We start from the raw sequence: 16,444 nt of genomic DNA on the forward strand, positions 1-16,444 counted from the left end.
AATACTGGATTCACTCTAACTCGCTTTGTTATCCTTTGTGTCCAACATCTCATCAAACATGTTCTGACATGAGAGGATTTCATACATTTACATGTTTTTACATGCTACATGTTCATGCTAAAGAACACACTGAGGCGTTTCCTTTCACTTTGCACAGGTGTTCACTCTGGCTTAAGAAGTCCACCTTGTCCCAAAAACCACCCCAGCCTTTTTTAGCCCCATGGTACTCTCACTGTCCTGCACTGTTGTACCCTGCAGAGGCGTCTTACCACCAGGCAGCAGTTCTACTTATTTTCAAAGCTGGAAAAATCCAGCATCAGAATATTTTCATATGTCAGCTCTTCTGGGTCCAAACCTAGTGAAGGCAGACAGAAATCCCTGAGATATCTTCTTTTTTATGTGAAATCTTCTCATTAAAGATAATCTTCGGATTCCTCCCGCTCCCTCCTGACCACGCTTTTGAAGCGGACCCAAGAAATCCTACTTTGATCAAGGCGTTTATTTGTCTTCAGACCTTGAAAAGACTAATTGTGGTCAAAGAGAGTAACATTCACATGCAAAGGTTTCCTAAGCCAGTGCCCACTCTGAGGAGGGAGGACGTTACTGCACATTTAACTTATATTTGGACTTGTTTATAAGAGAAGACTATTCTCTGCTTCTACCTGATGACACTGACCCGGATTTGTTGTCTAGACTTGTGCATTACTTAAAAATGTCTCTTTCCATTGAAGGTGTCCGATCACCAACAGGACGTGTCTTCCTGGTCAGACGTGGAACAGTAGACAATGTCGGTGTGTCAGTGTAAACACACACCTGCACCTTAATCCCCCTCCTCCTCCACTGCCCCCTCCAAGACCCTCACAGCAGCACCTGGGTGAGTATCATGCTTTTATTAATCAGTAATTTAAAAGGACCAACATTTGGTCTTTTCTTTTGAATATAAGCTTTACAAACTTCCCATTTTAGCAACTAAACCCGAGACCACTTTTTTCAGCTAAAAATCTGTTGGTATGGTAAGTAGTAGTTGTGTAAAGATAATCCGATATGGATCAGTTAACCGATCTAAACGTCGAAGGTCTGAGTGCATCAGTCAGTAGAGCCGTGGATCTGTAAAAAAGAGGCATGAATTGGTCTTTGGGCGAGTTGTAACTGAGGCTCTGCTGCTTTCCATTGCCCGTTCTGCCATGCTTTGGCTCAGCGTCTTCAATCTCTCATGATCCATGGTGACCTTTAACCTTTAAGCGAGATTTCCATTCGCTGTAGGTGCTTGCTAGATAGCTGGATGTGTTGCACCGGTCACTGTCAAAACGTCACTCACTTACAGTTCTGCACCCCAGAAATCACATCATGTGGACTTGATATGAAGGAAGGCTAACTTCAAACATTACATGAATGTCCACTCTAACTTGTGGATTAACCACATAGATTTCAAAGGTCATAGATCAAAGGTCAAGGTCACTTGCCTCAATGCTGATCTTTTTAATGGAGCTCAGTTTAAGTTCATGCAGGTCATTGAAGTCCTTTGCTCAGTTGCAATCAGCTGATGGCCAGCTGACTTCAATTATCATGTCAGAGCCAATCACAGCTCATTCTCTCCAACAACGCATCATTTGAATATGACATCCTTCTCACTAATCCCTGCTGCATCAATGACAATAACACCACACTGTCGCAGGCAAAGCCTGAGCTCCACCCCAGCCTCCTCCATTATAGCCTAAAGCTTTGTTGCAGCCTCATATTCACTTGCATGCTACTACAGATTATGATGCTGCTGAAATAATGAGTCTATTTCAGGTTTCTACGAAGCACTCTCTGGAAGGTAAAGCATGCTGCTGATGAATGCTTTTGAGCAGCTCCAAAACAGAATATCCGTTTAGCAGTTGAATGTTTAACAAGAGTGTTCCTGACTGAACTTGTGCATGCAATATCTCAAGAATGCTTTTTTGGGGGAATTTTCTCCAACTTTGTATAAATATCCACTTTGAATCAAGGGTAATATGGTGTGTTTTTGGAGGTATAAGGTCAGGTTTAAAAGCGAATTATTATTCATAACAGAGTTTTAAAACATGTTCTAGGTTGTAAAGAACTAAAAATGGTCATGTGTTGAATTTGCAGCATTAGGAGGTCATGTTTATTGAAATCAAAGCTATTTCAATCAAAAACATCTTAACAGGCAAAGTTCCATGTTACAATAGGAGCCCTTCTCTGATATCACCTTCACTATTCTTGCATCCATTGAACTTTTGAGTTTTTGGAGAGTTTCTGCTTGAATTTCTTTGCAGGATGTCAGAATATCCTCCCAGGGCTGCTGTTTTGATGTGAACTGCCTCCCACCCTCATAGATCTTTAGCTTGAGGATGCTCCAAAGGTTCTCAGTAGGGTTGAGGTCAGGGGAGGATGGGGGCCACACCATGAGTTTCTCTCCTTTTATGCCCATAACAGCCAATGACACAGAGGGATTCTTTGCAGCATGAGATGGTACAAGTGCTACAGAAGGAACTGTTCTTCTTTTTGTACCAAAGTGGTCAGTCAGAAACTATATATACTTTGCAGAGGTCATTCAGGGACCCTAAAGGGGCCTATCAGCTCTCTCCTCATGAATCCGGCCCAGGACATGATTCCACCCCCTCCTTGCTGACGTTGCATACTTGTTGGGACATGGTGGCCATCCGCCAACCATCCACTACTCCTCCATCTGGACCATCCAGGGTTGCACGGTGCTCATCAGTCAACAAGACTGTTTGAAAATAAGTCTTCATGTATTTCTGGGCCCACTGCAACCATTTCTGCTTGTGAGCATTTGTTAGGGGGGCTGAACAGTAGGTTTATACACGACTGCAAGCCTCTGGAGGATCCTACACCTTGAGGTCGGTGGGACTCTGGAGGCACCAGCAGCTTCAAATACCTGATTGTTGCTTTGTAATGCTACTTTGATTGAAGATAAGGGGCCTAGTCCAATCCCTCCTCCACCAAACTTCACAGTTGGCACAATGCAGTTAGCAGGTAACATTCTTCCAGCATCTGTCAAACCCAGACTCGCCAGAGTTGTGGGATCCGTCATTCCACATAACATGTTTCCACTACTCCACAGTCCAGTGTCAGTTTTCTGTACACCCCTCCATCCAATGATTCCATACCCCTTACCTTTTGCATATAAAACACAGAAACAGTTGTGCATTCAAAAGAGTTGTGGAAAGTTATTTTTGACTCTCTTTAAGACTCCTTGAATGAAGAGTAAGTGAGATTTATGTGCAGATTAGAAAAACGTAATCACTGAAGCTGCTGATAAATAAGCCTGATCAGTGTTGCTGCATAACAGCGCGTCCCTAAAGGCTGCAGTGAGCACACAGAAGCCAACACTGACACAAACACTCTGTGTTAGTGAAGCCACCCCTCTCTGTGTTAGTCTTTGTGACAGGAGAATGTCCATGTATTCACTGAGGAGTATTTATGGCTGAATGTGTTTGGTGAAAGTCTCTATGAGTGCGTGAGTGTTTGGCTGTGATAACACTCAGCACTGGAGTGTAAACAAATGAGACACAGAAGAATGCGGAGACCCCGGAGAAGCAGATTCCACAGATACTGGTGCACACAAACACTAACAGAGCACTGAGCCAAAACAAATGCACTAAGAAAGATAGATGGAGATATTTTATAGTTTTGACTTCGATTTTAAAAACAGACTGAAAACAGAAGTCTGATTGAGAAATTGTGTTTGTTATGGAGAAGATTAATAGTTTTGTTTTCATTAAAAGTATTGGATTGGAAACAGACTGTAGTTTCTTTGCAGATGACATAACACCACAGTGGAGAACCCCACATGGGGGGCAAGAAATGCTGAGTGCATACAGAAACACTATCAAAATGGCCTGGTTTGCTCTAATGCGCCTCTGCCAAATGATCAAATTGTAGGACAAAAAAAACTACGGTTCTTTGAGATCCTCAAACAAATGACACATTCAGGTGAAATGTTTAAAAGCTCATAAAGAAACAGCAGCAAGCATGATTAAAAAAAGCATCCGTCTCAAGTGTAGACGATCATTTATGGTCCGTTTCCACTAAGTAATCCTGCCTGGTTCAGTACAGTTTGTAAGGGTTTAGCCTATTAAACCCTGATAGAGTGCTTGGGTAGGGATGCACCGAAATGAAAATTCTTGGCCAAAACCGGAAACCGGAACACCAAAATAAATTATTATGCCAGTTATTAGTACCATTGCATTTATGGCTATTACTGTGTACTAGCCTCACTAAAATCAATTGCAATTGCAAAAATGAATATTTATGCTTCAAAGAATAAATCAATTACATATTTATTAACTCATTAAGTGCCATTGACGTATATTTACGTCACTTAAAAACCAACACTTGAATGCCATTGACATATGTATACGTCAAAGTGTTTTTTCGGGGGCTGGCAGAAGGGGGCACTCTCACGCTCCCTGTGAGTAATTTTGGGGCTTCTGGGATACGTAGTCGGAACACGGAAGAGTCATTCACTGAAACAGACAGAAATCAGCGCAGCCATTCATCTGCGTTGGCAGGCCAAGAGGCCGCCAGGTCTCCCCCGTGCACCGGCGAGAAAAGCCAGCTTGATACACACAGCGATGACACTTCAGAGACTGACTTTTTCGACCCAGACTCTGATGAATGGCTGCTGAGTGAGCAGTTAACGTTATGTATTACATGTATAATCCATATAACATATTTTATATTATATTCTATAATTTTCAGGCAGTGCCAGAGGACACACAAGCAGGAGAGAATGAAATAGAGAGTTTGCTCTTTCATTTGAGCTATTCTCTGTTTTCAGAGTCATAGTACAAAATATTCTGGGGGTCTTCAAAGATGACTCAAAATGGCCAAAAACTCTGGCACAAGGCACTTCCCATTTTATAAAATGGCTGGCACTCAATGAGTTAAGCACTGACATTCCAACAATCCACAACATAAAATAAAACAAAATACAGAATGAAATGTTTAACTTGACCCCACTCATGTATACATTAAAGCCGTGGTTCTCAATCTTTTTTCAGTCGTGTGCCCTCTGTGAAGTATTTTTTCAGCCAAGAACCCCCTAAACAGCGCAAAGCTTTTTGGCCAAAAAGAAAGACATTAAAGATTGCTGTGACAGCGATCTGATTTATCAAACTTTGTAACTGATAAACACTTTCAAATTACAAATATTATGTTTTTTTTTTTCTTTTTTCGAGACGGAACCCTTTACATAACCCCGTGCTGATTTCATTGGTGTGGGTAATAAACTGTGATTGTTGACCTGGCCTGACCAGTATAGCACAATACATTTATCCATCCATCCATTTTCTATACTGCTTATCCCGTTCGGGGTGGCAGGGGTGCTGGAGCCTATCCCAGCTGTCATTGAGGCAGGGTACAACCTGGTCGCCAGTCCATCGCAGGGCTGACATATAGAGACAGACGACCAGGCACGCTCACACTCACACCTACGGCAAATTTAGAGTCACCAATCAACCTAACGAGAAAGCTGGAGTATCTGGAGAGAACCCATGCATGCACGGGGAGAACATGCAAACTCTGCACAGAAAGGCCCTGACCGGGAAGCTAGCCATGGACCTTCTTGCTGTGAGGCGACAGTGCTAACCCCTGCGCTGCTGTGCAGCCCTATGCAACATTTAACACCACAATATAATATGAGACCTGAAATCAAAAACTGGTTTTGGGGATGAAGAATATAAATCAATGTGGAAACTTATCATGTCTTTCATGTTTTTTTTTTTTTTTTTTTTTTTTTTTAATGCAGTTGTTAGATGAATTCAGATAAGTTTCCCACCAGAAACACCAACAAAAGCCTCCCAGAAACATCAGCAGCATTTAGAGTTCAAAACTGTATTTCATCTGAAATTCTGCTGAGTAGTCATTTGGGTAGATTCACCACAACTCTGTTTCCAAAGAAAATGGTTTCCCAGTCCACTTGTGACTGTTGTTTGTGTGATTGTTTGTGTTTGTGTGTGTGTTGTAGAGAAACTGACCTCTGCCAGTGACTGTCACACTGAATCAAAAACAAGACCATCATCTTACCCACAATGCATCAGCATTGTGACCCTGCATGATAAAAATGTTTTGTAATATTTCTTCAGGATCAGGATTGTATGAGTAGTGCTGCCAGTTTAACATGCCATTTCAATCTGTTGGTATTTCAAATCCACAAACTGCCCCACTTGAAACATAATAAACCTTATTTTGATTGTAGTTGTTGAAACATTTTCATTTTGGCTGCCCTAGAATTTTATTGTCAGGGAGATTTGTTACAAGTGGTTGGTGTTGTAAAGTCTTTAAATGGGGCAGTGACAGTTATTCAGAAATTTAACCTTCTTATCCATAATCTGTTAACAATATTTCACATTATCATCTTGATCACAATCATTTAAAACTCTGCAATGCATAAATATGACACTAACGTAGGAAGACAGTCACTTGAAGCGTTCTTGAGAAATTGCATCCACAAATAAGGGATTTGCATAGTCCACATGGCCTCCAACTTTGACCTTTGACTTCCAGTTAATCCCTGTGTCTGGTAGGACATTTATGCAAGAAAATCCCTAAATGCCATCTTGACATATTGTGCCCACAAGCAATGGATACGCACATTCTCCACAACCTTAATCTTTGACCTACATTATATTGCCAAAAGTATTCACTCACCCATCCAAATAATTGAAATCAAGTGTTACAATCACTTCCATGGCCACAGGTGTATAAAATCAAGCACCTAGGCATGCAGACTGTTTCTACAAACATTTGTGAAAGAATGGGTCGCTCTCAGGAGCTCAGTGAATTCCAGCGTGGTACTGTGATAGGATGCCACCTGTGCAACAAGTCCAGTGGTGAAATTTCCTGGCTTCTAAATATTCCACAGTCAACTGTCAGTGGTATTATAACAAAGTGGAAGCCATTGGGAACGACAGCAACTCAGCCACCAAGTGGTAGGCCACGTAAAATGACGGAGCGGGGTCAGCGGATGCTGAGGTGCATAGTGCACAGAGGTCGCCAACTTTCTACAGAGTCAATTACTACAGACCTCCAAACTTCATGTGGCCTTCAGATTAGCTCAAGAACAGTGGTAGAGAGCTTCATGGAATGGGTTTCCATGGCCGAGCAGCTGCATCCAAGCCATACAGTGCAGTACAGTATGCAGTGGTGTAAAGCACGCCGCCACTGGACTCTGGAGCAGGCATGTTCTCTGGAGTGACGCACACGCCAAGTCTGGGTTTGGCGGTTGCCAGGAGAACGGTACTTGTCTGACTGCATTATGCCAAGTGTAAAGTTTAGTGGAGGGGGGATTATGGTGTGGGCTTGTTTTTCAGGAGCTGGGCTTGGCCCCTTAGTTCCAGTGAAAGGAACTCTGAATGCTTCAGCATATCAAGAGATTTTGGACAATTCCATGCCCCCAACTTTGTGGGAACAGTTTGGGGATGGCTCCTTCCTGTTCCAACATGACTGTGCACCAGTGCACAAAGCAAGGTCCATAAAGACATGGATGAGAGAGTTTGGTGTGGATCAACTTGACTGGCCTGCACAGAGTCCTGACCTCAGCCAGATAGAACACCTTTGGGATGAATTAGAGCAGAGACTGAGAGCCAGGCCTTCTCGTCCAACATCAGTGTGTGACCTCACAAAAGCACTTCTGGAAGAATGGTCAAAAATTCCCATAAACACACTCCTAAACCTTGCGGAAAGCCTTCCCAGAAGAGTTGAAGCTGTTATAGCTGCAAAGGGTGGACCAATGTCATATTAAACCCTATGGATTAAGAATGGGATGTCACTTAAGTTCATATGCGAGTCAAGGTAGGTGGGCGAATACTTTTGGCAATATAGTATATGACTTCCTGAAGTTTACCACTTCATCTCTGAGTCAAGACAAACATTTGTGGAAAGTATGAAGAAAATCCCTCAAAGCCTTCTAAAGATATTGGGGTCACAAGAATAGTCTAAAAGCAAGGGATGAACACTGACCTTGGCCTCTGAGTTATAACCTCCAAAATCTGATCACTTCATCCTTTGATCAGGGGGAAAATTTGTGGAAAGTTTATTGAAAATCTTTTAAGAATTTCTTGAATTATTGTCTTGACTAGTACAGGTCAGATGGAGAGACGGTCCAACAATATAATGCCTAAGTCACTAAGTGTAAAAAGGAATGTGACTGCCTGTAACCACTCATCTGTGTTTCTCCTCATCTCTGCAGACATATTTTCATCAGATGTGTGCGGCCCTGATAAAGAACTGGACTTGGAAACCTGTCAGTGTGTTTGTCAGCACAGAGATCTGACCCACGACTGCGGCCCAAACCGACACCTCGACCGCAACACCTGCCAGTGTGCCTGCAACATGTCGCCCACCCCAGCCTGCCCGCTAAACCACGTCTTCAACAGGGAGACCTGTCAGTGCACGTGCAGCAAGACGTGTCCGAGGCACCAGCCCCTCAATAAAGCCAAGTGTTCCTGTGAATGCAACGAATCACCAAACAAGTGTTTCCTCAAAGGAAGGAGGTTTCATCCAGCCACATGCAGGTCAGTTCTGGGTTTTGCAGAGGTTAAGTGCTCAGTGCTACTAAAAAAATCTGTAGCTGAATTCCCAAACCAACTGAAATATCATCACTTTTCAACAAACAATAAAAGTGCAGAAGTAATGATGGTCTTATTGCTAAAGAACTGTCAAACGAACTGTTAAAACTCTGCATACAGTCAAACCTTAACCAAATAAAATGAACAGTTATTTCAGATAAGATGAGCCACTAAAACTCAAAGTTTGCCAAAACTGTCACTTCCACAAATTCCAGACCCTTCCCTTGTTTTCTCTGCTGATTTTCTCTCCCTTTAGAAAAAAAGTGTCAAATTTTTGATGGAAAGTCCCCACTGAAGACAGAAACATTTTCTATTAAAGTTGTGAGTCAAGACTGTGTATTTGTTGGAAGAATAGAGGAATATTCCCCTTTTCAAACACTCAATGAAAGGCCTTCCATTCTCATTTGTACATGTCTGCTGCAGAGCCAATTATTCTTATAACTTGCCATCAGTCCGTTTATCCATCAGTCGATGTCTTTTATCATCCATCTGTCTGTTTTCACTAAAAGTCCATGTCTTCATCCATCCATCAGTCCATCTGTCCATCCATCAATTGTATTGCATACAGTGTGATAAATGACTGTAGATTGACAAGCTGCTATTATTGTGATAGCATCTTTTTGCAGAATCTGCAAGGATTAAACTTTTTTTTTTTTGCTATTAAGATTAAGACCTTTAGACAACTTTTGAAAATGATGTAAAATAACACTCAAGCCATCCATCCATTCGAACATCAAACCGTTCATCCAATTTTTTTTTCCAATTTCCCTTTTTTTGGTTCCATCCCCTCTGTTAAACATTCCAATGTTTTCATCCAGACATCCATCCATCAAATACTTCATCCAGGTTTTAAACATTCATCAGTCCATCTACAGTCATGGACGAAAGTATTGACACCCCTAGAATGTTTCCAGAAAATACACCATTTCTCCCAGAAATTGTTGCAATTACAAATGTTTTTGGTATACATGTTTATTTCCTTTATTTGCATTAGAAAAACACAAAAAAACCTGAAGAAAAAAGACAAAATTGACATGATTTTACACAAAACTCAAAAATGGGCCAGACAAAATTGTTGGCACCCTTTTAAAACTGTGGGTAAATCATTTTATTTCAAGCATGTGATGCTCATTTAAACTCACCTGTGGCAGTAACAGGTGCTGGCAATCTAGAAATCACACCTGAAGCCAGTCATAATGTCTAAAAGTTGACTCAACCTTTGTGTTGTGTGTCTGTGTGTGTCACACCAAGCATGGAGAAGAGGAAGAAGAGCCCAGAATAGTCTGAGGACTTAAGAAGAAAAACTGTAGAAAAATATGAACAATCATAAGGCAACAAGACCATCTCCAGAGATCTTGAAATCCCTTTGTCCACTGTGTGTAATATAATCAAGAAGTTTATAACCCATGGAGCTGTGGCTAATCTCCCTGGACGTGGATGGAAGAGAAAAATTGACAAAAGAATGCAACACAGGATAGTTGGAATGGTGGATAAACATCCTCAGTCAACTTCCACACAAATTCAGGCTGTCCTGCAGACTCAGGGTGCAAAAGTGTGAGCTGGGACCATATGTGGTCATCTGAACGAGATGAAGTGTTATGGCAGGAGACCGAGGAGAACCCCACTGCTGACAAAGAGACATAAAAAAGCCAGACTGGAGTTTGCAAAAATTTACCTGAGTAACCCTCAATCCTTCTGGGAGAACATTTTCTGGACAGATGAGACTAAGGTAGAGCTTTTTGGAAAAGCACATCATTCTACTGTTTACAGAAAACAGAATGAGGCCTACAAAGAAAAGAACACAGTACCTACAGTCAAATGTGATGGAGGTTCAAGGATGTTTTGAGGTTATTTTGCTGCCTCTGGCACTGGGTGCCTTGACTGTGTGCAAGGAATCATGAAATCTGGAGACAATCAAAAGATTTTGGGCTGCAATGTAGGGCCTAGTGTGAGACAGCTGGGTCTGCGTCAGAGGTCATGGGTGTTCCAGCAGGACAATGACCCCAAACATACCTCAAAAAGCACCAAGAAATAGCTGGAGACAAAGCGCTGGAGAGTTCTGAAGTGGCGAACAGTGAGCCCAGATCTAAATCCCATTGAGCACCTATGGAGAGATCTCAAAACTGCTGTTGCAAGAAGCACCCTTCAAATCTGAGAGACCTGGAGCAGTTTGCAAAAGAAGAGTGGTCCAAAATTCCAGTTGAGAGGTGTAGGAAGCTTGTTGATGGTTATAGGAAGTGATTGGTTTCAGTTATTTTTTCCCAAGGGTGTGCAACCAGATATTAAGTTGAGGGTGCCAATAATTTTGTCCGGCCCATTTTTTGAGTTTTGTGTAAAAAAAAACAAAAAAAAAAAACAAAAAACAACTTTCATCCATGACTAAGTATTCCACTCTCCATCAGTCCATCAATCCATCCATCCATCCATCTGTCCCTCTAATTTATCCTTCTCGTCAGCCACTCACCCATCTTCAGTCCATCCAGTAATTTTTCCTTCCCAGCTTGATCTTTAACCATCAACTGTCCTGCTCAGCCATTTTTGTTTTCCTGCCATTCAGTCATTAACTTGCCTTGCATGTACCAAACATCTTTCTTTCCATCTGTTCTGTTAACAAAATGTCCCAATGCCAGGGGAAATTGTTGCCAGTTGGGTTCATTGTAGTCATCAGTGACACTGACTAATATACCTCCTAAGAAGAGCAAACACAAGTTTCTAGACACTCTTCAATGATGCTTTCTTACTCAATAGGCTACATTCCTGATTTAGTCTAAACGCCATCTTTTATGTAAATGTTTAAATGTTTCAGCTGGAGCATCAGTCTTTGCTTATTTAAACACCCATCAGTTAATGTACACACATAATTAGCATTAGAAATGTGTTGTTCTTGCTCCGTTTTGGAGACTCCGTGGTTGCATCATCTTTGAAAAGTCAGCTCCAATGTTGCACACTCATATTCACACACTGGTGATGTTAGCGGGAGTATTTAGCTGGAGGAAAGCATTGGTCTGGCAGCAGTAGCTGGTCACTGGACTGAACCTGATGTGTAATACAAGACCTCCATGTGCTAATGACTTCTCCAAGCTGTCACTTAACCATTTCCTCTCCCCACATCGAAGGAAGCACACACACATCCATCCAGCCCGTCCAGTCTCGACCCTTTGTGACCCTGTTAGAGGGTGATTTATGGGTATAACGTAGCAGTAAGAATCTAGAGTCTGGGATCTGGCACTGCTGTGTACGTTACTATGTTTGAAAGAGAGCGAGGGTGCCTGTTTGAACTCTTCTGTGCATTTCATCATGGGATCATGGGTCACTTTAAGTAGCCATGACGAAATATTCTGTCATCCACCAATTGGCACCCCGTGCAGCCAGAGAAGGAGTGGAAATTTCACGGCAGTCCCAGAGTCTGAGCGCTGTTGATGAAGTACGCTTGTGCAAGAATCAGCCCTATAATGCTTTGTGTTCTTTGGAATCAAATGCGTTTTTAAGGTTTAATAATCAGGCCTGGGGTTTACCGGATATCAGATTTTAAAGGTCAATGCTAATATTAGCGGTCTTCAAGTTTTGTAGTTTAGAGCCAGTACGAGCTAAGATAACAATCTTCACGTCAAAAGTGACAAAGTCCACACTGAAATGATTCTCTTAAGGGCAAAAAGCCCTCCTCATGGATCCAAAGAAAATCACGTGAAACTGCATAATGGTTCTTTAACTTTGACATCCTGCTCTGGTGGAAGCTCTGCTGGTTGAGGAGTGGGCACTAAATCACGTTTGTTCTGAAGGCTATAGTTTTTACTGCCAAGAAATCCAAACCTTTGTGAAAACCTTTGACCTTCAGAACACACAAGAAAGTAGTTAGTGGTTCTCAATCATTTGCAGCAGTGTTTGGCAGTACTGAGAACCTGCTCCTTCAAACAGTGGACCGCTAGTACACCAGAACAGTAGACCAAAACCGGCAGGCATGGATGTAGACTTAAAGCAACCAAACTAATATTTGGAAGTATGTGGTTCACATTCATGCCAGTCAGAAGATAAATCTAATCTAGATTGTTTTGGTTGTTAACATTTAAATCAAACAAATCAAATTACCACCCACAATTGTGCACAAACTGCCTCTATTTGACATGTCCGTCACACATTGGACCTAAGAATAAACAGCAGGGATACATTAAGGCAGTCGTTCTCAAATGGTGTGCCAAGGTGCACTAGTGTGCCTTGAGGCAAGTCTAGGTGTGCCGTGGGAATTTGTACAATATGTTATTACTACGACTTTATGGCATGTACTGTAACCAGGCCTGCCCACAGATCTGGACCCCTGAAAAACCCCAGAGAATGGGACCTCCCCAGTTGGGATTTATTGATGATATCAGTGTATGTGTGTTGGATCAGTAGCATTGGTGCTAGCATCCTGGCTAACAGTTACCTCATTAAGAGCTGTAAAGCATGGCAAGTTATTAATGGGTTGAAATTGGTGTTGAAATTATTAATTCATGCTATTTTTAACCAGGTTAACCAGTTTTTCTACTCACTTTTGTCACTTCTTTTGACTGCTTTTTTTTGCCACTTCTTTTTAACTACATTTGACCCATTTTTGCCACTTTTTTTGTAACTTTTTGCCACATTTAACCCATTTTTGCTACCTTTTTGCCACTTCTCGCCCAATTTTGCTATTGTTTCGCCATTTTTCCCGTCACTTTTGACTCAACTTTACCACCTCTTACAAATCTAACCCTTTTTTGCCACTTGTGATCTATTTTGCCACCTTTTTGGACACTTTTAACCCATTTATGCCAACTTCTTGCCAATTTTTGCCCACTTTTGCCTTTTTTTAACCGCTTTTTTCCCTAATTTTGCCATTTTTTTAAATCACTTTTAACCCATTTTTACCACCTTTTTACAACATTTAATCCTTTCAAGCCACTTGTAATCCATTTTTGCCACTACTTTAACACTTCCAGCAAGTTTTTACTGATTTGAACCCATTGCTTGACCACTGTTTTTTTTTTGTTTGTTATTTTTTTTTTTTTTTACCAATTTTTTCCCATTTCTGACTTTGTTTTGCCACTATTTGCTCACTTTTGCCATCTCCATGATCCTTCAGTTGGCTGGGCCCCAGAAAGCTCTCCCCTTTATCTCCCCTTATCGGAAAAAAATCGCAATCAGATTTCTGTTCAAAGCACTCAACGCTATTCTGCACTAACTTTGAAAAGTAGAATATCTGACGATGAACTGCATCAACCTCATTTTCTAAACATGAACTGGGAACATTAAAACCCACGAAAGAACAATTCTTTTATTTTCATTCCACACAAGTAAACTTTGTAGAGTTTGTCCCACAACTTGCATAATGATTATTCTGTAGAACCAGAAGTACAGTGACCCTAAAGGGCCAAATTCAAATACATTTCACAAAGTCCAAAAATATTCTGTGAAATGCAAAACTTTATTAAAAAATTCAAAATATTTTGTTTGACATCAAATATTTTTTTTGAAAATTAACACGACAAAGATGCAAAAACAATTTCATAAAATGCAGGTTTTTTTTATGTGAAAAATTAAAAAAATGTTCACATGATACAAGTATATTTTGCAAAAATCAAAAATCTTTCATGTCATAAAAAAAGAAATGCAACATTTATCACACAAACATTTTGCAAAATGCTAAATAAAAAACACAGCAACAAAATTTAGTGTATTTTAACTATATTTCGGGAAATTCAACATTGCCTGAAGAGCAAACCTTCTGATAAATTGGAAACATTTTTTGTGAAATGCAAAATATTTGTAACACAGAAATATTTCCTATAATGGAAATAATTATTTGAAATGTAACATGCTCTGCAAAATGTAAGGCGTTCTGTTACGTGCGTTTTTTGTGAAATGCAAAAAAATTTTGTCAAAGGCTAAAACTGTTCATGGTATACATAAAATCTGAAGCACAAAATTATTTTGTGAATCTCAAAAGGTCAGTGCTAATATTAGTGGTCTTCAAGTTATGTAGTGACATTGGGTTTAAAATTGAACAATGTTTTTGCATATCATTAAAAATTTTGCATTTCACAGAAAACTGTTATAAGGCTGAGTGATACTGGAAAAGACAGAGCTTGTGATTTTAATTGATAAGGACATTAAATCAGGTAAATGTAGTGTCTTTTTTGTATGTTTAATTATGTTTTTGTGTCAGACACTCTGGCACACATAAGCTGATGAAAACAGGAGAGAACAGGTGGATGAAGCGCCTCTTTCTACATGAACTTTACAGAGAAATTCATTAATGTGTTCCTTAAGTGTCTGCAACCATTTCTAACAGCTTTTAAAGTTACTTTAGGTCTAACTGAGTCAACCAAGTTGCCGTGTGTTTTACAGACCGCAGGGCAGCGCACGAACATTCGGCATGCCCTTGGGACGATGGAAAATATTTAAAGGTGCCACTAACATCAGGAATCCACTCACCTAGGATCAGCCTCATGTGATTGAGCGCTGCCTCAGGCGTCATGCTTGGATGGTGTATCTGTGACAGCAACAGTGTCACATTTAGCATGGATGTTCAGGGAGACATGCACTCAGCATGCTCAGTGTTCAGTTCTCTGACTGCTGACGGTGAAATCAATCAAACTTTAATGTAGTCACAGAAATTTGGAATGTAGCAATTTTGGTTTACATCAAACAACACAGAAGTGGCAGCTTGGCGTGCTTCAGGTCACGTGACTAAAGTCTTGTGCACTGCAAAGTGACTTCTGCTGTGCACATCAACATCACAGTTGTGAAACTGTATGTTTTCTATGTAATTGTGCTTCTTTTAAATGTATTGGGGTTGCACAAAATGTTTGTCTTTACATCAGAAAAGTATTTTTCCTGTAATAGTTCTTCCTTTTACAAGACATGTTTGCTTCTCTTGAAATGTCTGATAAAACCTTTTTGAAGTGGACTTTCAGGGCCACCGTACAGTCGAGCCTACCTTGTAGTGAAAATGTCGTGGAGTTAAATATGTTGTAAAGTTGCGTTCCTGCAAAAACAAATCATCGTTTTTATGTTTTTCAGCACTAAGTAGGACCTGAATTGATCATGAGTCCCTTGCCAGTTTTGACGCTCAGTCCGCTGTTCTTTCTCGTTGCAGCTGTCTGCGGCCTCCCTGTGAAGTAAGACGGCGACGGTGTGAGCCAGGATTCTCCTTCAGCGAGGAAGTGTGTCGCTGCGTACCGTCCCACTGGAGACGGCTGGACTAAAAGATGCTCCTGAGCAGATTGCAGACTGAGGAGGTAGAATTCATCACCCAGCCCCCGTAGACCTGCTGGCCCTAAATACCCAGTCCAGCTGTGAGGCAGCTAAGTGAGCGGACCCTGAAGGGAAACTTTAGTGATTGGAGGAATGGGAACTGTGATGAATGAAGGTGGGACATGCACTGAAGCGGCTAAGAAGACATTTTATGGGAGAGCGGCTGACCCAAGCCCAGAAATGAAGGACTGGATGAGTCAACTCTCAATACCTGTTCTAAGTATTGTCTAAATAATTTGTTTTAAAATATTCGGGGGGTTTTGTATTAATTATGTCTCAGTATTCTTATGTCAGATATTGATTATATAATTTATTAAATGTTATTGTTCAACCTGTTATTGCAATTTCAATCTTTTTCCATGGAAATACACTGTGATCAATATTTTTATATCATGTAAAGTAAATGTTTAAAATAAAGTATACTGAATGTTTTATACTGCTATAAATGTGTCTGTTCCCGCTATGTAACACTGACATTATTCTGCTCTTAAGACTCCTCAGAAACAGAATAAATTAACCTACACCCCCTCATGATGAAGTGAAAACAGAATTTTAAAATATTTAACCCTTGT

At 40.8% G+C, this 16,444-nt stretch overlaps 1 protein-coding gene across 1 annotated transcript in view; it reads left to right on the forward strand.

Annotated features, from left to right (window-relative positions):
* Positions 1 to 16,241, forward strand: part of vegfc (vascular endothelial growth factor c) — an 88,527-nt gene extending 72,286 nt beyond the window's left edge. The window contains exons 5-7 of the mRNA XM_041785662.1: positions 732 to 874; positions 8,222 to 8,546; positions 15,715 to 16,241. Coding sequence (XP_041641596.1) covers positions 732 to 874; positions 8,222 to 8,546; positions 15,715 to 15,823 — 577 coding nt within the window. The 3' untranslated portion in view covers positions 15,824 to 16,241. The remainder of the gene's footprint in view (positions 1 to 731; positions 875 to 8,221; positions 8,547 to 15,714) is intronic.
* The last annotated feature ends 203 nt before the right edge of the window (positions 16,242 to 16,444 follow it).

Source organism: Cheilinus undulatus, linkage group 4, assembly GCF_018320785.1.
Source record: "Cheilinus undulatus linkage group 4, ASM1832078v1, whole genome shotgun sequence".
NCBI classification, from domain to species: domain Eukaryota; kingdom Metazoa; phylum Chordata; class Actinopteri; order Labriformes; family Labridae; genus Cheilinus; species Cheilinus undulatus.